General features: G+C 57.3%; 1 protein-coding gene across 2 annotated transcripts; it reads left to right on the forward strand.

Moving 5' to 3' along the window:
* Positions 1–1,659: 1,659 nt before the first annotated feature.
* Positions 1,660–25,077, forward strand: PALD1 (phosphatase domain containing paladin 1). Of its 2 annotated transcripts, none has more exons than XM_074591855.1 (20): positions 1,660–1,777; positions 9,739–9,936; positions 10,076–10,178; positions 10,420–10,599; positions 10,680–10,844; positions 10,974–11,134; positions 11,304–11,379; positions 12,008–12,156; positions 12,246–12,342; positions 12,449–12,553; positions 15,595–15,690; positions 15,968–16,102; positions 16,726–16,842; positions 16,929–17,108; positions 17,854–18,051; positions 18,345–18,485; positions 18,933–19,004; positions 19,169–19,309; positions 22,549–22,704; positions 24,692–25,077. In XM_074591855.1, the coding sequence occupies exons 2-20, from the start codon at positions 9,749–9,751 to the stop codon at positions 24,839–24,841; spliced, it is 2,610 nt and encodes an 869-aa protein (XP_074447956.1). In that variant the 5' UTR covers positions 1,660–1,777; positions 9,739–9,748; the 3' UTR covers positions 24,842–25,077. The 2 variants fall into 2 exon arrangements, with proteins under 2 accessions (XP_074447956.1, XP_074447955.1); XM_074591854.1 differs by lacking the exon at positions 1,660–1,777 and adding an exon at positions 1,968–2,019.
* The last annotated feature ends 458 nt before the right edge of the window (positions 25,078–25,535 follow it).

The raw sequence follows: 25,535 nt of genomic DNA on the forward strand, positions 1-25,535 counted from the left end.
TCCCACCTGCACCACTGGCATTGGGTCCAAGGTGGGACTGGCCCATCCTTGGTCTCCACCACTGGAGTCCCTGCTGTTGCGGGCAAGGAGGGATTGCTCTGAGACCTGGGGGAAGGCTGGAGCCACCCTGGTGTTTCGGAGGATATCTCCAGGTCTACACCCTCTCCACCATGCCCTGAAAGCCTCCCGCAAGGTGGGGAGACCAAGCGTGGAGGCTCTGGAGATGGCTTGGTCTTGGGCCACGCTGCCGTAACCAGCTGTGTTTGGGGCTGTGAAGGGGATGCTGCGTAGCCAGCTTGGTTCAGGGCAGCCGCTTCCCACCCTACCCACGCTTCGGAGCCCTGGGACCTGCCTGTCCAACAACGTCGGGGGGAAGGAGATGTCCTGGGGCTGGGCGGAGGTGAGGCGGGTTCCATCTCCAGCAGGCTGCAAGGCTTAAAATTAGCAGAAAGTGCCGATTCCTCTGCCAGCTTCAGCTCTCGGCTTGCTTTTCAAAGTTGGGCTGCGTGCTTGCAGAAGCGAGCGCTGGACCTTTACTTTCCCGGTGCGAGTTTTGGGGAGCAATCCCCCTTGGCACGATAAAGCCACGGGGGAAGGGGATTTCACACCAGTCCCAGCCTGGATCCAGCGGCATCCCTTGCCCTGGCCCCCATCACTCACATCCCTCCTTCCTTTCCCGATTTTGTGAAGGAAAAGGGCTTTTTGGCTGTGAGAGGCAGTGCCCTGATGCTCCCCAAACTGCTCTTGTACTTCTGATCCTGGCTGGGGTGGTGGCATCTGCTGGTCTTCCGTCTGTCCCAGGGGGCTGACACCAGGAGGGGATGTGAAGGATCAGTGTGACTGGGGGATGCCGTGTCCGGGGGGTCCCCAAGGGGACCGGTGCTGTGCCTGGGGGCTGCTGTGTCTGGGGAGTCCCTGAGGAGATGGGTACTGTGGCTGGGGGCTCCTGAGTCCTGGGGGTCCCTGAGGGGGAGGATGCTGTGGCTGGGGGATGCTGTAGCCTGGGGATCCCCAAGGGGATGGGTGCTGCCATGCCAGGGGGTCCCCGAGGGGATGGGTGTTGTCTGGAGGATGCTGTGTGCTGTGGGGTCTCTGAGGGGACAGGGGCTGCGGCTGGAGGATACTGCGTGCCAGGGGGTCCCTGAGGGGACAGGTGCTGTGACTGGGGGATGCTGTGTCCTGGGGGTCCCCAAGGGGATGGGTGTTGTAGCTGGGGGCTGCTGTGTGCCAGAGGGACCCCAAGGGGATGGGTGCTGCCTGGAGGATGCTGTGTCCGGGGGGGTCCCTGAGGGGGCAGAGGCTGTGCCTGGAAGATGTCATGTGCCATGGACCCCCTGAGAGTGTGGGTGCCAGGGGGTTCCCGGGGGGATGGGTGCTGTGGGTGTGGGATGCCGCATGCCAGGGGGTCTCCGGGGGGGTGGGTGCTTCATGCCAGGGGTTCCCTGAGGGGGCCGGTGCCGTGTCCGGGGAGGGGGTGTCCCCGCAGCGCTGGGGGGGTGCAACGTGCCGAGGCACCGCAGGGGGCCGGTCCCGGGTTGGGGGAGGGGGGGGTGTCCCGGGCGGGGGGCGGTGCCGGGCGGGCGGGGGGCGCGGCGTGGGGCCGGACGGCAGCGCTGCCCCTCCTCCGCCTCCGCCTCCGCCTCCTCCCCCCGCCGAGGCGCCGGCGGTCGGGGCGGCCGCGGGGCTGCGCTCCCGCCACCCCGCTCCCGCCGCCCCCATGGGGCGCCCGACGGCGCGGCCAGCCCGGCGCGGGAGCTGAGCCCGGAGCCGCCGACAGGTACCGCATCCCCCCCGGGATCGGGCATTACCCCCCGGGACCGAGCATCCCCCCCCGAGACCGGGCACCCCACCCTCCTCCCCCCGCCGGGACCGGGCACCCCCGTCTCCCGGGACCGGGATTCCTCTCCCGCCTCCCGCGACCGGGCATCTCCTCCCCCTCCCGGGACCGGGTATCCCCTCCCACCCTCTCCGGGACCGAGCACCGCCCCCCCCCCCAACGACTCCTGGAGCCGCCGCCAGGTACCACATCGCCCCACGGGGACAAAGCATTTTCCCCCCGGGACTGAGCATTCCCCCCCCCGGGACCAGGCATCCCACTCCCCCTCCCGCCGGGACGGAGCACCCCCTCTCCCGGCACCGGGCATCCCCCCCGCGAGCTCGGGGCCGGGCATTCTCCCGCCCCAGGACCGGGCAATTGCGCCCCACCCGGGGCAGGGCATCCCTTCCCACCCCCCCGGGACCGGGTATCCCCCCCTCCTCCCGGGACCGGGCATTCTCCCCCCGCCTCTCGGAGCCGGGCATCCTCGCCCCTCCCGGGACAGGGAAACATCTCCCTGGAGCGCGTTCCCTCCACCCCCGCGGGACCAGGCTGCCCCCTCCCGGTACCGGCCATCCCTCCCCCCTCGCCAACCCTTGCCGGGGCCGCCTCCCCCCTTCATCCCCTCCCCGGTGTTGTGGGGGGTCGTTTCCCAGCCGGGTGCGTGGGGAAGGGGATGGTGGTGGTGCTGGTGGTGGTGGGAGATGTGGGGGGGTGGGGGGGTGGGAGGAAGCTTTATTTCACCCCAGGAACTCACCCCCCCCCCCCCCCCTCCCAGCGTGGGCAGTGAGGTGCCCACACCCCAATGTGGGGGGGTTTAATCTGCAGCCAAGGCTGTGTTTCAAACCCTTAGAAAATAGAGGGGTGAGTGGTTTTGAGGCCCAGCATCCGCCCCGCGGTGTCCTCCCGGCTCTTGTGCCTCTTGCAGTCCCGTTTCCTATTGAAAAAAGGGGCTTTTTTTTCCTCCCTCTCCGCCTGGAAGCCAGCCCCGCCGGAGGCTGACCTGGGCCCGGAGCCCAGCACGGACGGCTGCCGGTGCCAGCCATGCCCGCTGTGGCCGGAGCACCCCAAACTGACTAGTTTTGGGGTTTGCATCTCGTCTGCTTCCCCTATGCCCCCAGTAGCCATCTGGGAAATGGGCTCTGAAACAGGGGAGCTGCGGGATGGCTCCCTCTCGGAGGATGAAGATGGAGGAGGAAGAGGAGGGGATGTAACTGCAGCCCCTTCCTTGCTCCGGGAGCATCCCAGGCTGGGGTTTGGCTCCGCAGCCTCCTGTTCGGGGAGCGCAGGAGGAGCATGAAACCCAGGATCGCTCAGCCATGGGTTTTCCACGGGCGCCTACGTGCCGGCTACGTCGTGGAGTCTGGTGGGCTCTCGCCCCCCATGTCGGATGGGGTCACCCAGGCAGAACTGGGATGTGGAGGATGCCCTCCAAGCACTGGCTGCCTGCTCTGGCTCAGCTTCTGCCCACCATCTCTAGCTGCTGGGACTGAAAACTTCCAGAAGCTGCCTCCAGGCTGTATTTCCTATGGCTGCCGGACTTTTCCGGACCCCTTCCTCCACCCTTTCCCCTGTGCATCACTCCTCTGAGCATCGCTGGTGGGGGGGATGAACACCGCTGCTTCTCCCTGCCATGGCACTGGGGACATCCCAAGCTGTGTTAACCCCCCCGGCATGGGTGTGGGGGGGCAGCAGGTTTTGGGGGGGGGCCGTGCTGGGGGCGTGCAGGCGATGCCTGTGTGTGGGGGGGTGCAGGCAGCGGCGGTGGGACATTTCCTTCCTGGAAGGCAGGAAGTGATTATGTCTCTTGCACGAATGACACGGAGCCTAAAAATAACCGGCAGGTCTCCGTTGTGAGACAATACACCCCCCCCAACAACGGGATTTGCTTGATTTTGCTTTATTTAAGTGCAGGTTTGGGGGAAGCGAGGGGGAGGGAAGAGAGACCGGGGGGAGCGAGCTCCATGAAACCACCGAGTGTGTGATGCTGGGCATAAGGTGCTGCTTTTCTGGCAAAAAAAGATACGGTCGGCGGCAGCAGCCCGGCTTTGAAAAGTGGCCCCCATGGAAATGGAGCCCCCGTCCAGTTGGCCTCCACCAGCCTTTTCTCCCCCCCCCCATTCCGGCCCCGTGTCGGGAGGGGAGCCGGTGGTTAGCACAAAAATAGCACAAAAATCATAGCCCTCGCCTTTCCCGAAACGCCCTGGCCGCCTTTCTCGTGGCACTGGGGGTTGGGAGCGGGAGGGTGCTGTGGCATGGGGGTGCCATTCCAGAAGCGAGGGGGGGCATGGGTCCCCCCACCCTTGGGGACACCCCTCACCCCCCCACCCCCCGCCACCGGGGAGGGGGTCATGCCGCCAAATGTGGGCGGAAAATTTGGTGGAGCGGCTTTTGGGGAGTGTTTGGTGGCTGGGGGTTGCGGGGGGGGGAAGCTCCACTGTCTCTTTGGAGATGCCCCCGGCCTTTATCTCCATCCTTTATGGCTTTTTTTTTTTTTTCCTCCTTTTTTTTTTTTTTTTTTTTTCTTTGCGCTGTTGAAAGGCGACTCTTCAGTAAGCATCGCTCGCAGACCTTGAAACCGCTGGCAGTGCAACCGGTGCTTGCAAATCAGGGCTTTTGTTCCTCTTTTGCCATTGATTAAAAACTCCTCTCTTGAACGTCGGGCGGCCTGAGCATCTCCTGCCTGGCGGGGAGCCGCCTCTCGGCCCTGCGAAGCCGCACCCCAGGGTCTGGCGTGGTGTATGCCACAAAAAAGGCAGTAAAGAGGTTTTTTTTTGGAGGGTTTTTTGGAGGTGTTTTTTTTTTTTTTTAGGAGGGGAGAGCGTGCCTGCGGTAGCGGCTCATCCCAAGGGCATCCTGGGCTGCTGGTGGCCGTTACAGGTGGGCTCTGTGCAAAATCGAGGTGGCTCAGCCCAAAAAAGGCTTAAAAAATCCCAAGATGCTCACCTTAACATCTTAATTTCTCCTGGGTTTTGCTGAGCGAGGAAGGTTTGACGCTGGTGATGATTAATTCAATGTAAAGCAGGTTTGGGCCTGGGGGATGCAGCCTGGGTACTGCTCGCGCTACCTCCCACCGGCTACCAGCATCCTCCCCATCAGTGGCCGCCCCTGCAGCGGGTCGCACCTGCATTTTTGGGGTGAAATGCCTGCATGCCGCCTTTTTCTCCCCCTTTCCCCCCTCCCTTGTCTCAAGCAGCTTTCCCTGACTTCAGGGTAAGGAGTTTTAAATCAAGTGGCTGAAGGCGGGTCGGTCACGTGGAGGACGGGGATGTGGCGCTCGGTTTTCTGCCAAAAAGGCCGGAGCGCGCCGGGGAGGGGGTGTGTGTGTGTGTGAAACGCCGGGGCCTCGTTATCCCTGGCGATAATGAGGTTGTCCCGGTGTTCCTGCTTGGATTTGGGGGACGGCATCCCGTGGGTGCTTTGCCCTCCTCCCTGGCAGATGCCGACGGTGGAGCACAGGGCGCGTAGGGGATCAGTGGCACCGATTGAGAAATACCTCGCTACTTTCTAGGAAACGCTGCTTTTTCAGTTATATTTTTGGCTGTCGGCGCTGGCTCTCGGAGGAGCCCGGAGCCCATGAGAATGGAGGGCGGTTGCTTTTGCTCTTTTTAAAAATAATAAAACAAGCGTGGCTTGTAAAATCAGAGCTGTCTGCTGCAAAGCCGGCTCTCCAGAGCCTTTCCCTCCCCATTGCAGAGCGCTTTTGAGTTGCTTTCAGGCATTTTGGGTCGTGTTGCTTCCTTGCCTCGTTTTACCCTCTGCAGCTCCGTGGGCGAACCACGTGTTTCAAAGCAACCACGACTTAATGTGTTACTTCTCACCTTTCCTTTTTGTTTTATTATGTTGGTTTTTTCAATTACTTTTTAATAATAAGCCAAGCTGCTTCCTTCCGGCATCACCTGGAACAACAGGAGCCCGGTTCCCACGCAGCCTCTGCTCCAGGATATCTCCCAACGCACGCTGGGCTTGCTGTTTGTCTGTTATTTTATTTTTTATTTTTTTTGGAAAAAGAGGGCTAAAGAGCACGCTGGGGCGGGGGGCTCGGCTCCAGTGCTTCCTCCGGGATTCGGTGATGCCCCTCTGGCAGCACCGGGGCTTCCTGCCGGCCGCCGCCGTGTTTCCTGCCTCCCTTGCTTGGGTCAGCGATGCTGGTTTTTCCCCCCTCCAACCCCCGGTCCCTTGCGGATGCATCCATGCCGGAAAAGTTCTAGGGTTGCCTCGCACCCAGGGGAGGGATGGATGGGTTAGGAGGATGCTGCAATTGCTGCTGCTTCCCCAAAGGCTTTGCATTTCATTAAAAAAAAAAAAATATATATATATATATGTATATAAAAAAAATTAAGCCGGGGATGCATGGAGGGAGATTTATTTGATTTATTTCCTGCTGTCAATGAGACAGCCGGGCAAGCTCACGCTTCCTCCTCATCGCGGCGGCCGGGGCAGATGCATCCTGCAGCTGCAGCCCGGCCGCCCCCTGCTATATTTAGTCCATTGTTTGCTCCGGCTTTTGAGTCCTTTCCAGGTCCCTGGGCTGCGGGAATAACCCCCATGCCGGGCGGCGGGGGGCAGAGAGAGGAGCGGCTCTGCGAAAAAGTGGAGGGGGGCTGAGCACTGTGTGCCATTGTGACTTATGTGGGCGCCGTCACCTCTCTCGAGATGCTCAAGCAGCATCCCGGCGGCGTCTGCGGCTCCTCCAGCGTTCTCCATCCACCCCATGGGGCTCTGTGCTGGGAGAGGGTCTGCAGGGGAAGGGGAGCATTCACACATTGCCCACCCCATAGGCTCCACTGTCTCGTTAGGCAGCGGGAATGATTAACCGGCGGCCGCTGTATGCTTTGAATTTAGGCAAAACACCTGGAGAAGAACAGCGCGGGTTTGTTCCGGCGGGATGCACCCTGGCAGGGTGTCGGTCCTTTTTGCGGCTGGGGAGAAAAATGAGCTCTTTGTTAAGGAGCCCTGGGCTGGGGTTTATCTCCGGCTTGGATTTTGGGTCCCGAGGGTAAGGTTTCCAGCGCCAGCGGGGGGATGAGCTGCCAGGGTATTCCTGGGGTTTGTCCCCTCGCCCCAGGGAGAGGATGCCGACACGGATGCTGCGCAGGGGGTTCCATCACTCCGTCACCCCTCTCCCAGAAGGGAAACCCCTGAATGCGGCAGCGTGCGAGGGAAGGGATGCTCCAAACCGGCCGATGGCTAATGCCATCATAAAATGCGTGGGGATTGCGCCTGAGCCTCCCCACTTCTTGTAGCGGCAGGAAAATGGGGCTAAGTCCCACCGGCTCGGCTGATTTCTGGGGGAATAACTCAGATCTAAACATTCCAGGCTGAGACATCGGATGCAGTGGGATTCTTTAAAAATACAGGTAAAATAATAAAACAATTATTTTTTATTATTTTTTTTAGGGGTAAGCTGCCCATCTAAGCACCTGCTTAGTGTTTGCTAATTGTGTTCAGCTATTGGAGGGGGGTAAAAAAACCTGATTTTTGGGCTAATCCTGAGCCCTTTGGTGGGCTGGTCCCTCCCTGGGCCGGCCTGTTGATGGTGGCTCCCTTCCTTCTCTTCTCATCCCAGACACCGACCGCATTCCGGAGGGTTTTCAGGCGAGATGGTTTCATCAGGTTTCCTGGGATAGGGTTTTTCTTCCCCACCCCGTCCCAGTTTGCCAGTCGGGCACTGGGAGGGTGTAAAACCTCCCGTTGGTACCGGTAAATCGCTGCTCCCGTAGGGATAACACCAGCGCTTCCCTCTTCACCTGGCTTTCCACCTCCCCCCTCCCCAGTTCCCGTGGTTGCCCAGGGCACCCATTTTGGGTAATTTCGGTACTTTCTAGAAGTTGCTTGCTTTCGCTTGCCCGACCGAGGAAGGGAGGCGGGGTAGGGGGGGGAAGAAGCTGAAATGTGATTTCCTCTCTCCGTTCATTTTGCGGTTTGAAAGCCCGTTTCCAAATCTGCCCGGCGTCTTTTCTGTCTGTCGTTTGCCGGGCAAAAAAAAAAAAAAAATATAATCCCTGGGGGAATTTACGGCCAAGGTGGGTGACTGCGGTGGAAGTGGTGGGGGGGTGGAAAAAGGATGAAGGCAAGTTGGGGAGTGAGCCTCCATATCCCCCCGCCACGCCCCCACCCCAGTGTGGGGATGCTGGAGCGAAGCCAGAGGGTTTGGGGATGGCTCATGGGGCTGCGCCGGCTGCTTTTGGAAAGATGCACCGATTCTAAGCAAAATAAAGGTACTGGTGGTGGAAAAGTATCCTGGGTGAACATCCCCCCGCTCTTGCTCGCTGGCTGAACCCTCCAAAGCCACTAGCGCCTGCTCCGAAACACTTGAAACCTCCCTATATATATATAATTTTTTTTTATTTTTTTTGCTTTATTTTTGCCCCGGCAGTGGTTACGTGAAAGAAAAACGTAAGGCGACTTGGAGAAACCGTGCTGGCCTGAAAAAGCTGGGGTTTTTTTTGGTTTTATTTTTCCTCCTCCTGTTCTCTTACGTGTAAAAGAAGCCAGGCTGCCCAACGGTGCAGAAAAATCACAGCGGAGCAACAAGTATTCTGCAGGGCAGGGGAGAAAGATGGGGAGGAGGAGGAGGAGGAGGGGGGGGGGAAAAATCCGTGCCGGGGCACGGCCCTTCTGGAAATAGCACATTTTCCGCAGGCTTTTATCCACCCCCCCCCGGCCCCGAGCCTTGAAGCATTCGCAGCTGCTGGGGGGCATCACATTCCCTGGGATTGCAGGGAGGGAGTGATCCCGTGCTGCCTGCAAAGCAGCAGGAGGAGGGTTTTTAGGGACGGGTTAAAGCCACGAAGTGGGTGCTGTCGTCCCGCTTTGGATGCTGCCAGGGTTATTCCCCACGCAGCATCGGCAGTGAGGAGATTTTATCGGGGGCTGTCTCAGTGAGGGTGGGCAGAATCGTTGGGTTTTTTGTGTGTGGTTTTTTGTTTTTTTTGTTGTTTTTTTTTCCAGAACTTTGCCATCTCTTCCTTTGGTTACCAGGATGCGTCCCTGGCTGGCGCAGACAGTCGGCCCATTGTCCGGGACCGGTGGAGTGTGGCACGATGCTCCCCTCCAACCTCCCCTCCCCTGGCCTTTCTGCTTTCATCCCTCTTTAGGGATGAGCTCCCTGGGGACGGGGGCGGGGGGACGGGAGTCTGCATTTGGGGTCCCCCGCTTGCCCTGGGGGAGAGGGTGCCACTCCAGCGTGGGAATAACCGGCTGCTTTCCCATTTGCTCGTCAATAGCTGGAGGAATCCCTTCATCCCGATAACTCCGGTGCGATGAAGGGAGTTTCTCAGCGTTCCAGGGTTATTTATTGCTGCGTTGGGTGGGTGGGTGTGTGGGGGGAACCTTTCCTTCTTGCTGCCTCCCACAACTTCCGAGGCTGCAAAATGCCCTCCCTCCTCCGCCTCCCTCTTATGTATGTGCTTATATATGTGCATCGACACGCACAGCCTGGACCAGGGACCTCCCTGAGCCTCGCTTGCTGCTCCAGGCACCTCCTAGATCCTAAAGATCTAAATATTTAGTAATATTTACTCGCTGTTCAAGCGTTTTCCACCTGAGGAGGGACGCTGGGGCGGTTTGTGGGTGCTGGGAAAGCAGAGGATGAGGCTGTGTCCCGCCGCAGTGCCAGCTGCTGAGTCAGCAGATTTGGGGGCAAAATGGATCTGGTTTGCTTTGCCTTTTTTTTTTTTTTTTTCCCCTCCTCTTTCTTTTCCCCACCCCCTCCTCAGCCCCACTTTCAGCTGAGGGGAGTGGGCAGGGAAGAAGAAAAAAACCCTTTGCAGGAGCAGAAGGATTAGCGTTCCTACCCTCCTCGCCGGCTGTCTGCCTTCCTAAAACGGGAGCGGCTGGGAAAAGAAAAAAATAATTCCTCCTCCCTCTCTCTCCCTCCCACCCTCCTCGTTTTCCCTGCGGTCCTTGTCCCGTCCCAGCCGCCTGCAGATGATGGGTACGACAGCCAGCGCGGCGCAGCAGGCAGTCTCGGCATCCCCCCCGGAGAGTGGGGCGCTGGGCGACGGCAGCATGGAGGACCAGCGCTCCCTCAGCATCCACTCCTTCCAGACCCTGGGGCTCCACAACAGCAAGGCCAAGTCCATCATCACCAACAAAGTGGCGCCCGTGGTCATCACGTAAGTCCTCTTGCAACTCCACACCTCTGCTTTTCTGCACCCTCTTCCCTAAATATTGCTTTTTTTCAATCTTTACCTACGCCGTTGGTTGGGTTTTTTTTTTTTTTCCCTTTACCCACCCGCATGTGGTTTCTTGCAGGTACAACTGCAGGGAGGAGTTTCAGATCCACGATGACCTGCTGAAGGCCAACTACACGGTGGGACGCATCTCTGAGGCCACGCTGGAACACTACCTTGTGCAGGTGAGCAGCCTGGTCTAGTGGTTGGTGTCCCTGCCCATGGCAGATGGCAGAACTAGATGGTCCTTAAGGTCCCTTCCAACCCAAACCATTCTATGATCACCACCACCCTATGCCAAACCCATGGCATTTGGGGCCCTCAAGGTTTTTTGGGGCTAATTTTGAAGATCGCCAAGAAAAAGCCACTTTTCTTCTGCGCTCAAGCATCCTTCTCCACCTTTTTTTGCCCTGTCTTGTTTTGCAGGGGAAATATTTCATGGTCAGGGATGTATACGGCAAATTAGACGTCTTGAACACTACTGGCAGCTGTGGTGCTCCCAATTTCCGACAAGCCAAAGGAGGTTATGCTGTCTTCGGCATGGGGCAACCCAGCCTCAACGGCTTCAAGCTCGTGCTGCAGAAGCTGCAGAGAGAGGGACACAAGGTTGGTGGGAGGGTGGAAACTGGGGCGGAAAAAGGCAGGAGAGCTTGTTTGGGCAGCCTCTCCCTCCCGGCTCTTTGCAGGAGTGCGTCTTCTTCTGCGTCCGCGAGGAGCCCGTGGTCTTCCTGCGGTTGGAGGGGGACTTTGTGTCCTACACCCCTCGGGGCAAGGAGAACCTGCACGAGAACCTCCAGCACCTGCAGCGGGGGCTGCGGGCGGAGAGCCTGGAGGTGGCCATCCGCAAGGAGGTGAGGTGGGCTGGGAGGGGGTCATCATCCCACCCATAACAGGGGGTCTGCGTTCCCCCAGCTCGAAGAGGGGTTGTTGGAGGTGGTGGGCGCCCCACAGGTTTTGATGGTGGTCCCCATCTCCGCTAGATCCACGACTTCGCCCAGTTGAGCGAGAGCATCTACTACGTCTACAATGACATCGAGCGCTTGCGGGACGAGCCCCACACCGTGCGGGTGCAGTGCGAGGAGGACATCCAGGTGACGGAGGAGGTCTACCGCAGACCCGTCTTCCTCCTGCCCTCCTACAGGTGCTGCCCTTCCTCCTCCTTCTTCTCCTCACGTGTGGTCGGTGGCTTTGCTTTTGCTAGCTGGGCTCTTGATACCATCTTCAGCCACATGTCCTCCACCGTGGCGGGGATGAAGCCCCCCCACCATGGCCCCCATCCTCCTAATTAGGTCTGTCCCCGTGCCCGGCAGGTACCACCGGCTGCCCCTGCCTGCCGAGGGAGCCCCTTTGGAGGACCAGTTCGACGCTTTCATCCACTTCCTCAGGGTGAGCTGAGCAAAAACGCCTGGTCCATGGAGCCACGTTGGGTTGGGATTTGCTCCTGTGCCTCAGCCAAGGGTGCCGTGTTGGGGAGCGTGACTCCTGGAGAGCATCTTCTGCGTTTGCCTTGATGCTGCCCATTAGAGGATGCCTGTGCCCACAGTTGCATCCCGTTCCCATTGCTGTGGACCCTGCTGGAGAAGTCCATGTTGTCCAGCTGCTTGTCCCTAACCCTGGCTGGAGGTGACCACCCCTTGCCACCTCCCAGCATCCCTGCGCAGGTGGCTCTTCCCTAAACGGGTTTGGGAGAAATGATCTGGATTTGGTGCAAAGGCTTTCGATGGCAGGGCTTCGCTTTTATTTTAGCCTGGGAGTTTTTGTCTCAGCAGCCTGGGGACTGGTGGTGGGAACATCTCTGGTGGGGTTGACAGGCCAACGTCTGCTGGTGGCTTAGGAGGGCATGGGGACGCAGTGGATGGACCGCCTGTTGTGCTGTCCCAGTCCCCCAATGCTGTCCCCTCAGCAATGGGGGGTTGCCGGCCATCCACCCTCCACCCTGGCCATTGTGGTGGCAGACCCAGCTCTCCTGGATGCCCCTGTGGTCCCCATCCCTCTGGCATTCCCTCCCTCCCAGGAGAGCCCCGGCCTGCTGCTGCGGGACCCCGGCAGACCCCCGCCGGCACTGCTCTTCGGCTGCCAGACCGGGGTGGGCAGGACCAACCTGGCCATGGCCATGGGCACGCTCGTCCTCCACCACCACCGAGGAGCCACCCAGAAGCCCGAGTAAGCGGGGCATCTGCTGGGGCTGGGGCTGTGGGGGGGGATGCCTGTGCCCCCAGGACCAGTTTGATCTCCTTCTTCTGCCACCCCAGCCTCCCCCACCCTCCTAAAACATCTCCCAGGGACAGGCTTCGGGTCATCCAGACCTTCATCGAGACGGTCCCCAAAGGACAGCAGATAGTCGAGGAGGTAAGGGGGCGATGGAGAAGTCCCTGGCGGGGTGGGTGGAGGGGGTGAGGTCAGTGTCCCCCCCATGTGGGGCTCACTGAGCGGCTTTCCACTTGCTCTTCTCAAGGTGGACGGTGCCATCGCCTCCTGCTCGGAGATGCATGACATGAAGGAGGCCATCTACGAGTACAAGAAGAAGCTGGAAGGGATTGGGGAGGACTATCAGATCCAGGTGCGTTAACGGAAGGCTCGCTGGGATGCGAGCCGCCTGCTCTCCGCTGGGTAATTTATCGAGCTGTTTTTGTCGCGGGGATGAGAAGAATGTAAATTCTGGAAATCCGAAGCTTCCTGTGAGCTGAAAATTTTCCCAGAGACGTGAAACCTGGAAGGTTGTAGAGCTTCTCTTTGGTTTTTGTTTTATTTTTTTATTTTTTCCAATTGTTTAAGAGGCATAAAAGGGAGCAGGCTGGGATTTGGGGGAAAGCCGGCCATTTTAGCCTTGGCCTTCTGCTTCTGGTAGATGACCTCGGGGGCAAATACTATCCTGTGCCCTTGTTTCGTCAGCTCTAAAATTGGAAAATCGATCCCAGCCCGGCTGGTAAAAGTCCTCGGGAGCTGGGAGGGATTGTTGCATAGAGGTTTTCCTGCAAATACAGTCACTCAAGGTCAAGCTTTCCTATCTGTCGATGGTGTTTTGAGCTTGGTTTGAAAAGCCAGCAGGGTGGTTTTCCACCCTGGGAAGCTTTGGTCTCCCCCTCGTCCGATCCGCGGGGGGGGCTCCTCGCCAGGCGATGGAGGGAGGGAGGATGCTCGGATGGAGACACTGCCCCCATCCCAGTCTCTTCGAAGATTAATTTTCCCATTGAAATGCTGATGGTGGGGTGGAAGTGCTGAGGCTGGACAATCTGAAAACAGGCGCTGTGCAGCTAAAGCAGGAAAAGCACCATGAAAATGATTAAGCCGTGGCGGGGAGGTGGGGGGGCGGGCAGGAAAGAGACCCTTTACTGGTGTTTTTTTCACATTTAATAGCAAACTCCAAATTTTACCCCCTTTTTAGGCTGGATTTGGGTGTGTTTGGTGCTGCTTGTGTGATGGCAGATGATTTCTTATATGGGGGGGAGCGGGGAGGAAGCTTGGGTATGCGGCAGGGGATTTTCCCCGCTGCCTACGAGCCTTTCCCGGACTCTTCCCGGCTGGGAGAGGCTGCTCCATGTCATCCCCGATGCCGGGGAAACAAGCAGCCAGGGGACTGCCGTAAATTATCAGCAAGGAGTGTTTATTTAAAGTCTGCACGGAGCGAGAGCAGGTTTAAACAGTGGCGAGGGGCCAGGAAAATGTGCTGGAGTGGGGGGAAAGGGAAGGATGAGGAAGGGAGATGCTGATGCTCCATCATCATCGAAAACCAGCTGGGGCTTGGTAGGGCTGGAGGGGCTGCTGGTGGGACCGGGGTGGGGTGGGGGGGGCTTTGCTGGTGGAGTCCTGGTTGTTTTTGGGGAGAGGAAGGGCTTTTCTGGGCAGAGAGGAATGATCTCATGCCGGGCTGTGGGTTTCTGCCCTGCCTTGGGGGTAAAAGCAGAGATTTAAGTCCTTCGAGCAATGGTGATGCAGGGGCAGGTGCATCCCGGCGTGGGACGCTGAGGCCCCCTGCGGTCCCCAGCTCTCTGCAGCTGAAGTGCAAGCAGATCATTCCCCTTTTTCCATCGAAAGCCTATTTATGGGGAATATCAAGAGATTTGCAGGGCTGGTTTTCGCTGCAGGAGCCCGAGCGCTGGGGGAGAAGCGCCGTAAAGCCGGCACGGCTCCATCCTCCCAGCCTTTGTTTTGAGTTTCCTGGAGCAAAACCCGCCGCCCTGCCTCTTGATAAATGACAGCGGGACCAATTTCTCTTGCGGAGAATGAGACAATATTCCAGAGTCAGCCACGTAACGTCGGAGGTGCGCAAACCCCGCTTGCACAACCGACTGCCCCCTCCTGCTTTATATACAGCCCCATCTTAGAGGATTTTCCATTGTCCCCTGGGCAGGGGGTCCGGATGGGCTTTCCAGGGATGCTCCTGCATCCTGTGCTGGGTGCTCCTTCACTGGTGCCGGAATTGTGGGTTGATGTGTTGGCTGGGATATACAAACCCCTGCCCTAAGGGCAGCGTAGGGGTGGCTTACGGATTGTGGAAAATCCCACGGGTTTGAGTTTCCAACCCTGGGAGGAGATAGCTCTGATGGGGCACACGCCTGGTTTGGATGAAGATGGTGAGGATGGTTTGGAATGGTGAGGATGAAGATGAGGAGGAGAGCTTGCTTGAAAGCAGCTGCATGGGCATTGGGATGCTTCTGGGGATGAAGGGAGCATGGAGACACTCGGAAAGGGAGGATATTACTGAGCGTGTGGTTTATGTCTCTGTTTAATAAGCTCATCTTCCTCTTATTTTGAGTTTGTCTAGCACCACCCTTCATTTCAGGGTCTGTCACCACCCCCCACCCCCCATGAGATGCTGACCTTGGAGCGGGTCATTGGGGTCCTACAGGGCTTTCAAGGCAGACACGGGGGTTCCTGAGAGGTCCCTGACTGTTCCTCACATTACCCAGAGCACGGGGCTGGGGGGGTGATGTCTCCGGCAGGCTCCCCGCATCCCTACCCGCGGCACCGCTGGCACTGGGACCTCTCTCCCCAGGGATGCCACCATCCGAGCATCTTGGCTGAAGGCCACGGAGATGGCTGGGGTGGGGGCAGGACCTTGTGTTGACCAGCCCCCTCCCCTTGGGTTCGAGTCTCCCGTTAGCATCCGGACAGTGTGTCCCCCCCGGGACAGCATCACCCCTCGGGTCCCGTTGGAACCGCTCCCGGTGTGTCCTTGGGCTAAAGGCAAGGTTTTGTTTGAGCTGAAATGCAGATTTATGCCGTGAAGCACCATTTAACGTGGAAAACTTGAAATGTTTCATTTAAAGAAGAAAAAAAATTAAAAAACCCAACAAAACATAAAAAACTATTCCAGATTGGGTTTTGTAGTTCCCCTCCCGCTTCTCTTTTGGAAGCGTGAATATGCAAAAAAACCTTCTGAGCATCTTAAGTGGTATTTCTGCCCTTCTTACCTGCAAAAAACTGATGTATAAAAAAAAAAAAATGCCTCAGGTCTGCTTGCTGCTTGCATGTCTCTGTTCCAAAGCAGGTAACAGCGCGGACAAGGGTGTGCAGGGTTTTTCCCCAGCCCTGCGGTCTCCTCGGGGGGCTGCAGGGCCGGCCTTGGGCATCTCGAATCCCACCCACCTCTGCTTTCAGGGGAGCAGCACCAAAGAGTATTTCCTGCAGAGGACTTTGCAGAGCCTCGAACGCTATTTCTACTTGATCGCCTTCAACTACTACCTTCATGAGCAGGTAAAAAAAAAAAAAAACAAACCCCAAAAAACCCCAACCAACCAACCAAAAAAAACCCCCAAAAAACCAAAACCAAACCCCCACCAACCCCAAAACCCCTCCTTTGCTCTTTTTTTTTTTTTTTTTTTTTTTTTTTGTTTATAGTGGGAGGGAAGGGGGTCTCCACCTCTGAGTTTCCCAAGCAAATGCAGGTTTCTTCGGTGGGGTTGCGTGTGGGCAGGGGGTGCGAGCCCAGGCTGACAGCGCATCCCCCCCCTCCCCGGCCCCCCGCCGGCAGTACCCCCTGGGCTTTGCCCTCAGCTTCAGCAGGTGGATGTGTCGGCACCCCGAGCTCTACCGGCTGCAGGCGGAGATGAACTGGTCGGAGTTCACCGTCACTGGGGACCTCGTCACCAAGGGGACGCGAGTGCTGGTGGGTATCCGTCCTGGGTGTGGGGATGGGGCTGGTGGCTCCTGCTTGTCCCCTGGGAACGGCACCTTCCTGGGATGCTTGCCCTCAAAGAGGTTCAGTGGGGTGGGAGGAGCAAAGGGTTTCCCTGTCGTAGGGCAGGTGCTGAGTCTTGGGGTCTCCAGGTCCACGTTGGGGTCTCCAGGTCCATGTCCTGCCTCCATCCTCAGCAAGGATGGTCATGTGGCCAGAGACCTTCTCTCCACACAGATGTGTCCAGCCCTGCAGACCCCGCTTACCAGGATGCTGGGGCACCCCGTAACATGAGCCTGAGCTGCCGGCCTATCTTCAGCTTTGCCATTCTTGGTGCTCCTGGGTGGCTGTGGCAGGGGGAAGGAGGCCAGAGCTGGTGGTGGCTTGCTGCTGCTTTGGCATGGTGTTGTGGCAAGAAGAGCATCTCCCACCTTTGAAATGCAGCCATGCAGCTTTGAGCCCCATCTTGCTGGGCTTGGAAGGGCTTGGGGACTTCTCCTGAGTGGGGACCATGGGTGAGAGGTGGTGATGTGCTGGGAACCCTCCTGCAAAGCCCATGGTTGGGAGAAGGCAGCCGCAATGCTGGGCGGGGGACACAACCCTTGCCATTGCAGGTGGCGGATGAGCGCTTCTGCCCGGACGTGCTGAGCACCGCCAAGGAGATGAGCGTGGCCAACTTCCGACGGGTGCCCAAGATGCCCATCTACGGGACAGCGCAGCCCAGCTCCAAGGTGAGGGGTGCGCACCCTGTGGTGGGCAGGGTGGCCCGCAGCGGGCTCCCAGCCCTCCCCTCACCCTTGCCCACCCCTTCCCTTAGACCCTGGGGAGTGTCCTGCGGTACCTGACGGACGCCAAGAGGAAGCATGCCCGCATAGTCTGGATCAACCTGCGGGAAGAAGCCGTCCTGGAGGGGAACGAGCAGATCTACACGCTGCGGGAGCCCGGGCACCTGGAGGAGCTGATCCCTGTGCCCACCGCCTCGCCCCAGCAGCTGGAGGTGAGCTCCTGACCACCGCCGAGATGCTGCCCAGGTTCCTGCCCAGCCGTGAAGGGCTCATCACCCCCTCCCAGGAGCCCTCCTGGGTGATGTCCGCAGGCTTTGATAGCCCCTCACCCCTTGGAGGTGCTTGGTTTGGGTTTTGTTTTGGTTTTTTTTTCATTTTTGGCAATGAGGGGCAGCGATGGACTCAGGTGCTGTGCTTGGCTCTTGTGCCCTCCTTTGTCTGCTGGAGGCTGGGGACCTGATGCAAAACCAGCCTGTCCACCTGCTTTTCATCGTACAAAAATAAAGAGGTCCTCCTGGCTTCGCTCTCACCCTGTAAGAGCTCCCAAAGGCAAAGCAAAGCAGAGATTTTTCCACCCCCCGGAAGAATTTATAGCGCGGCTTGAAAGCCAGGGTAAAAGGCACCCGGGGAAAGGAGAGCAGATGTTCCCAGCTGGGTTTGTGGAGGAGACAGGCAGTGGAGGAGCTTGGATGCCAGCAGCGGCGCAGCCGCGTGGAGGAGCTGCCTGGGTGGTGGGAGATGATGATGCTCCCGAGGCTCCCGTCAAGCACGTTGCTGGGGACCGTGGTCTTGGGCAGAAGCGGCGGCCAGGACCTGGTGTGGGGGTTTGCGTTGGCTGCAGGGTGTTGGAGAAGGGGGTGTCAAAAAAAAAAAAAAAAAAAAAAAAAAAAAATTAAATCCTGAAAAAGTTAGAGGAGCGGGTCTTACAGTGGGGGGGGGTTTCTCCATCCTCTGCAGAAACTAGAGGCTACCCTGAAGGGTGACCTGCTGAAGTGCCAGAAGTGGCTGGAGGTGTACCTGGAGGCGGAGAAGCAGATGAAGCTGTTCAAGAGCTGCCTGACCATGCAGGAGATATTCAGCCAGCAGAAGAACGTCTGCCAGGGGCTGACCTACCGCCGCATCCCCATCCCGGATTTCTGCGCTCCCAAGGAGAAGGTACCCCAGGGGGTGGGATGGTGCTGCTACCTCCTTCCCAAGTCTGTTGTGGGGCAAATGTCGGTTGCTTGGTGCACTTGCATGCCACCCAGCCCCAGGACTATGGTGGTGTGCCCAGGCTCAGTGTTGGGTGCTTGGTGGGGCGGGGAGGGGTCCCCTGGGAGATCTTTAGCCACCCTGGGTGTCTTCAGCTGACCGGGGAGGGAGGGGAGGCTGATGGACAAGGGGGATGCCATGGTGGGGAAGGGAGGTGGGCTGCACCCATAAAACCCCCTTGGCTCTGCTCCCGGCAGGATTTTGACCGGCTGCTGGAGGCGATGAAGAGCGCCCTCGCTGAGGACTCGCGGACAGCCTTCGTCTTCAACTGCTCCAGTGGCCGGGGCAGGACCACCACGGCCATGGTCATCGCTGTCCTCACCCTCTGGCACTTCAACGTGGGTACCGGGCTCTGCAGGTCTCCTGGGGGCTCAGGCCGGAGCGGGGGCTGCTGGGGAAGCCCAGTGTATCCCACAGCAGCCATGGCACAACAGGAGCGTGGGGAGGGCCAGGGTGGGCTGTGAGGGGCGGACGCCGGTTCGTTGACCTCTTGTTGTGCCTAGACCCCAGCAAGGTCCAGGAGAAGTGTGGGTGCGTCCCTGGGGAGCCTTCACCCCATTCCCGAGAGCTCCCGCCGCGGGACAAAGGGCTAAGTGCAGGAGAGACACAGGTCCCCTTGCAGAGCAGACAGGCATAAAATTTTGTGCTTCTCTGCCTGTGTAGAGAGGAGGTGGAGGATGTCTGGGGTCCTGACGGGTTGAGTTCGGGGTCTAAATTTCTGCTCAGCTGTTGGGCAGCGGGGATGGGGCCATGCAGCCCCTAACGGTCCTCTCTGACTGTCCCAGGGCATCCCTGAGATGAGCGAGGAGGAAATCGTGAGTGTGCCTGATGCCAAGTACACCAAAGGGGAGTTCGAGGTGAGTCCTTGGGCCTGACTGATTCAGGATCGCCCCCTGAAGCCACCCCTTATCCACAGCAGCTTGTTTGGGGGGCTGGGTCCTCCCCTGGGCAGGGATGGAGCAGTCAGGTTGAGGCGAGGAAGCACCCGGTGAAGGCCCTGCCGCTTCTGCCCATGCTGCAGGTGGTGATGAAAGTGGTCCAGCTCCTGCCTGATGGTCACCGGATGAAGAAGGAGGTGGACATGGCCCTGGACACTGTCAGTGAGACCATGACACCCATGCACTACCACCTCCGAGAAATCATCATCTGCACCTACCGGCAGGTGAGCGTGTCCCTCTTCCACATTGGCACGTGGCTGCCTGTGTCCGTTGCACCCGATCCCAGAGGACACGGGACCAGCTCTGCTGAAGTTGATAGTTTCTTTGGCTGAAGCTTTCTGGCATGTCACTAGAGAGGTGCCAGGGCTCTTCTGGTCATGGTCACCCTGTGCCCTCTTGCATCCCATGCCGTCTCACATCCCACCTGTCTGGTGCCGTCCCGCATCCTACCCAGCATCCCAGCCAGCACCCTGCCTGTCTGGTGCCATCTCACATCCTGTCCAGCATCCCCCCTATCCGCTGTAGTTCTGCATCCCGTGCCATTCTGCATCCCACCCAGCATCCTGCCTGTGTGGTGCCATCCCGCATCCCACCTTTCCAGTGCCATCTGACATCCCACCCAGCATCCTGCCCATCTGGTACCATCCCACATCCCACCTGTCTGATGCCATCCTGCATCCCACCCAGCATCCTGCCCATCTGGTGCCATCCCGCATCCCACCCAGCATCCCGCCTTTCCGGTGCCATCCCACATCCTGCCTGTCTGGTGCCATCCCGCATCTCACCCAATATCCTGCATCCCACCCAGCATCCTGCCCATCCGGCACCATCCTGCATCCCAGCCAGAATCCCAGCCAGCATCCCAGCCATCCAGCGGCACACAGCCGGCAGAGGGCAGGGCTGATCCGTCCCACTCCTCTCCCAGCACCGAAAGTTCCTCCGGCTCCATCCTCGGGGAAGGGACCCATCCGTGCCCACGCAGGAGGCATCCTGCAACCAGCCGAGCCCGTGGCTGCAGCCTGGTTTTTATTGGGAGCTTCTGTGCAGCTGATGAAGGGGAGAAAGGATATTTTTTTCAGATTTAGGGATTATTTTTTTTTTAAGCTGTGCAACTATTTCACAGGGCGTTTGAAGGGCTGAGACTGATCCTGCCCAGGCTGGATCGACCCACGTCCCTGTGATGGTCTTGCCCGCGGCTGCCATTGACCCCTGTTTTCAATTAATGGCTGTGAACGATTGACCACGGAAAGAAAGCCCCAAGCATTTAATCACCCAGTAGCATCCGCGGCTCCCCGGGCGTTTGCCTCTTGGTTTATGGGGTCCTCTGTGTGGTTTTTTTTGGGTCTGGGGGAGAATCTGGGCTCCGTGGGATGAGCCGCTGGGGACTGAGTATTTGCAGCAGTAACTACTGTGAAATTATTGGGGATAGGTAATTTTTTTTTTTTATTCCGCCCCCGCCCCCCCCCCCAATTTATGTGTTATGGGGAGATGGTCATGTGGCCGGTGGGAGTTCTCACCTACTTTATTGTGTGCTTTGCTGCTGCAGAGCAAAAAAAGCAAAACTCCCGTGCTAAACGAACGAGTGGCTGCTTATGGATTTAATTGTGCTCTCCGGTGATCCTGCTCCCTGTGTCTGTAGGCTCAGCCCTGGGGGTCCCGGGAGGAAGACCCCGGCGGAGCAGCATCTCCAGGCTGTTCCCGATGTGGGGTTTGGTTTTTGTTTGTTTTTTTTTTTGTTTGTTTGGGGTTTTTTTTGTGGTGTTTTTTTTTTTTTTTTTTTTTCCCCTCTGGGAGACAATTCCCGTGACCTCCTTGCCCCTCTTCCCGGTGGTCAGGACCGGCATGGGGGTGTTCCTGGGCCGTATCCTGTTTCCGGGCCGGCCATATCCCAACCCGGTGGGAAAGCGAGATAAGGAGGGGAGTCATCCGCACCCTCTGCCCTAGGAAGAGCCTTTTGTCGCTGCCTGCGTTTTGCATTTCCCTCTCGGCTGCTTCGTCCATCCCATTGGATTTGGCTGGGGAAAAGCATGTGAAAATGCTTTAATTTTTATTTATTTTTATTTTTTTTTTCCCCCTATGATAGGCAGCTTGAAGAAGGGAATTACAGGAGTTGTATAGGCTAGGCATTGCCCTAATGGACTTTTAATTAAGCTGTAATTAGTGTTTAGAGAAACATGGGGTTTGGGTGAAGAGAGGGAAGGAAAAGGTGCTCTGGTACTTGCTTGGCTTTGTTCCTAACCCTTCCCACCCTTAACTAGGAGGGAAAAATAGGGTAATACAAGAAAAGAATAATATGGAAGATAAATAATAGGATAATAAGATGATAAATAACAGGATAATATAATAAAAAATAAATAGGAGAGGATAATAAGATGATAAATAATGGGATTATATAATAAAAAATAAATAGGAGAATAGAAGAATGTGATAAATAATGGGATAATAGGATCTGCTCTCTGCAAATACTGGCACATTGGTGCAGAGGAGATGCTTTTTCCCTGGGGCGGAACGGCTCGCCTGCTGCTGCCACGACTAAGGGTGCGAATGGGTTGAACAAAGCCCGATTTTTTCCGAAGCCCGGGGGTGCCGGGGAAGGACCAAGAGAAAGCGGAGTGGGTCGGTGCTGACACCAGAGCGCGGAATTGGCTGCTCTTTGGGATGGTGTGGGAGGGGGGGAATGGTGTGGGAGGGGGGGAATGCAGCGGGATTATGGATTACCGGGATTTAGAGCTTTTATGCTGGCTGGCTGTTTATTCCTTATTTATTGTTTATTAATTCCTGGAAGGGGCATCACTGCAGGGCTCGTCTGTTCTTAAAACAACAGCTATAATAATAAAATATATATATATATATAAAATAACACAATAATAGGAGGTGGGATGACCCCAGCCTGGCAGCGGGGTGCTGGGTGGCTGCCGTGGCCTCACCTCCTCCGGCGGCGGAGGCTGAATCCCACCAGAGGATGCTGGAAAGGGCCGTGTTTTTCCCTGGGGAAAGGCTTTGCAGTCTAGGAGCTGGTGGTTGCGGGTTGGCTTTGCACCTGGGTGTCTATTCCCGGCTCCTGGGCGCACACCCCGCGCGTTTACCCATCCCTCCTCTATTTTCGAGGTCTGTACGGGGAAGGGGAAGTTTTTATACTCTGGAAACCACAAGGTAATGAGAGGCTGGACTGCCAGGCCGCGGCAGGAGTGGGCTGGAAGGACGCACTTATTTTTGTCCCCAAAGCGGTCCTCCCTCCTCGGCTGGAGGCTGCAGGCTGGGCTGGGCTCCTCGGGGGGGATAACGGGGTGGGAGGGCTGTTGTGTAGCGGTGTATATGGCTTTCCCTTAGCCCAAGAGGTCCTTCCCCACCAAACCTCTCACCTGGGATGTGGATGGTGAGTGAGGACTGGGCGCAGGAGCTGCCTCTGGGATGCTCTCCCCCTCCCGGGTACCACCATCAGCTGGTTTCTTGCTCCTTGCAGGGGAGGTCGGCCAAGGACGAGAAGGAGACACGGACGCTGCAGCTGCGGAGCCTGCAGTACCTGGAGCGCTACGTCTACCTGATCCTCTTCAATGCCTACCTGCATCTGGAGAAGAAGGACTCCTGGCAGCGGCCCTTCAGCCTCTGGATGCGCGAGGTGAGGCTTCGCCTGCCTACACCGCCAGCAAGACCTCGCTCCACCTCGTACTTACAGGGCACTGGGAAGCAGAGCCCCGTCTTTATTTTATATAGGATTTTCCTTTGGTCGCTGGGGCCATCGTATACGGCCCCTTTACTCCAGGCAAGCTCCCATCTCACCAGGATGTCAGGGAAAGCCTGGAGATGGGTGGCATCCCCAACATGCGAATGGGCTGCTCCCCCCACCCCAAACCTGCCCTTTTCTCCTCTTTGAAGTTTCCTGGGATTGTGATTGCGGCATCCGGGGATGGGAGGCCACCAGCCACCCGCCCAGGGCCCTCCGCTGGGCTTGGTTAGCTTGGTTGTCTCTCCTTGTGCCCAAACTCACCTCTGGTCTCTTAAAAATACAATATTCTGGCCAAACAGGTCGGGGAAGTGAAAGAAAATAATTAAAAGCAGTCCTACTTTGCCTTGCCTGGCCGGGGAGGGAGGGCCCGGGAGGATGGGGATGCTGGTGCTGGAAATTGGGAGCCAGCTGAAAAAAATGGAGGGGGGTGGGGAGGGACCCCAAATTCCCCATTATTTCCTGCTTTGTATTATTTTCCTCATTTTTATTGTGTGGTGAATTAGCTTTTCTCTCCCTGGCTCTGCGCGGCATTGGCCTTTGTGGGGGGGAAAAAACACCTCGTCCCTTCACTTGCCTCCGCTGGCACCGCTAATTCGTATTGGCATGTTTGATTGCCAGGTGGGAGACGAAAGCGGCTGCTCACTGTCCTGTCCCCCCCCTACTGCCCCATCTCGTTGGAAAGGGGACCGGGGCGGGGGTGTGCAGCATCCCAGTTATGCGGGTGTTTGCATTGCCCAACCGTTTCGGGGGAGGCGGTGGCTGGGGCTGGACCATCCCGGAGTGGAGACATGTGGTGGATGGAGTGGAGATGTGCAGTGGATGGAGTGGAAGTGCGTGGTGGGGTGGAGACACGTGGTGCTTGCTGTTGGCTGGGTGTGGAGGCTTAAAAGCATCTTTAGCGCAGCATCTTAAATAAGTGTGTGCAGCATCTTTAGCGCAGCATCTTAAGTAAGTGCAGCCTCTTTAGCACGCACAGCATCTCAAGTAAGTACAGGATCTTAAATAAGTAAGCACAGCATCTTTAGCAAGCGTGTGCAGTGTCTTTAGTAAGTGCAGCGTCTTTAGCACAGCGTCTTAAGTAAGCACAGCATCTTTAGCGCAGCATCTTAAGTAAGCAAGAGCAGCATCTTTAGCAAGTGTGTGCAGCGTCTTAAGTAAGTGCATGCAGCGTCTTTAGCGCGTGCAGCGTCTTTAGTGCAGCATCTTTAGTGCGGCATCTTAAGTAAGCAAGCGCAGCATCTTTAGCGCGTGCAGCATCTTTAGCGTGGCATCTTAAGTAAGCAAGCACAGCATCTTTAGCGCATGCGGCATCTTTAGCGTGGCATCTTAAGTAAGCAAGAGCTGCATCTTTAGCGCAGCATCTTTAGCGCGCATCTTAAGTAACCAAGCGCAGCATCTTTAGCGCGGCATCTTAAGTAAGCGAGTGCGGCATCTTTAGCGTGTGCGGCATCTTAAGTGAGTGAGTGCAGCATCTTCAGTCTATGGGTTTATAACTGCCCCTTGCCCCGCTTGTGGGAAGGGAGGGGGGGAAAATACACCCAACCTGTGGATAAAAGCAGCCTTTGACCCCCCCCGAAAGCACCCCTTCCTGCTGCATAATCTCTGCGGTTTTTTTTAGTGAAAACAAGGGGCCATTGTAGCTTTTTTTGGCAGAAGAGTGCCAAAGCCAACAAACCCTGCGAAGGCTGACCCCAGCCGCGAGGAAGCGGCTTAGGAAATGTATAAACCCTGGCGGGAGGAAAGACGGGGGTGGGGGGCTGCAGGCGGGTGGCTACGTGAATGCGGGGCACCATCCGCCCTGCATCTTCACCCGGGAGGTGGCAAAAGCATCCCGAGGATGGCGGGGGGGTTAAATCTCTCTTCTCCCTCTGTTTTTCAGGTGGCGGCGGTGGCGGGGGTCTACGAGATCCTGAACCAGCTGGGTTTCCCGGAGCTGGAGAGCCTGGAGGGCAAAGCCCTGCGCACGCTGCGGGGCCGCTGGCAGGCACAAGAGGCCACCTCCCGCCCTTTCCGTGGGGACTTTGTGTAGGGTCGGGGTGCGGGGGGATGCCCCCCACCCCCCCTCTGCTTTCTCCTGGGGAGGGGGAGAGGAAAAAAAGACTGTTTTCCCAAAAAAAAAAAAAAAAAAAAACCCCAAACAAAAAAAAACCCTGGGGGTGTGGGGAGGGAGGAGGGGGCGAGCTCCGAAACTGCCTTAGAACACGGGAATTTCTGGGGTTCTTTTGGACGCAATAAAAATATTGTAAATTAAAATCTTCAAGCCTTTTCGGCGGGTGCTTCAGGGCGTGATTTGAAAAAGCGGCTGTGAAATGCCGGGGTGCCAGCGCCTGAATTTTACAGATGCATGGAATCGTGACGGATTTTTTTTGAGACCATCCTCACTTTCTCCCTAAACCAATGTGGCATACACACCTGAATATGTGTATATATGTATTTATATAGAGACGTATGTGTATATATATGCATAGATACACAGATATATATACACATGTATAGACAGGCATATAGACACATATCTATATATATTTATGTATGTGTGTGTGTGTATATATATATATACACATACACGCAGGGATTAATGTCTCTGTGGATATATATGTATATATAGAGCCATAAACACTTGTAGCTTTAATTAGGTCTTGCAGACCTGAGTAATTTTAAGTTCTGGATATCTTCTTTGATTCTTCCACATTTTTTTTTAGCCCTGGATGCAGCTCTCCCAC

This window comes from Larus michahellis, chromosome 6, assembly GCF_964199755.1.
Source record: "Larus michahellis chromosome 6, bLarMic1.1, whole genome shotgun sequence".
NCBI lineage: Eukaryota > Metazoa > Chordata > Aves > Charadriiformes > Laridae > Larus > Larus michahellis.

What these genes read in the sequence shown, in the direction of transcription:
- PALD1 (XM_074591855.1), top strand. Translation starts at nt 9,749, where the DNA reads ATGATGGGTACGACAGCCAGCGCGGCGCAGCAGGCAGTCTCGGCATCC. An exon ending in CAGCGCAGCCCAGCTCCAAG is followed by an intron (nt 16,843 to 16,928) that starts GTGAGGGGTGCG and finishes CCCTTCCCTTAG; the next exon opens with ACCCTGGGGAGTGTCCTGCG. An exon ending in TCTGCGCTCCCAAGGAGAAG is followed by an intron (nt 18,052 to 18,344) that starts GTACCCCAGGGG and finishes TGCTCCCGGCAG; the next exon opens with GATTTTGACCGGCTGCTGGA.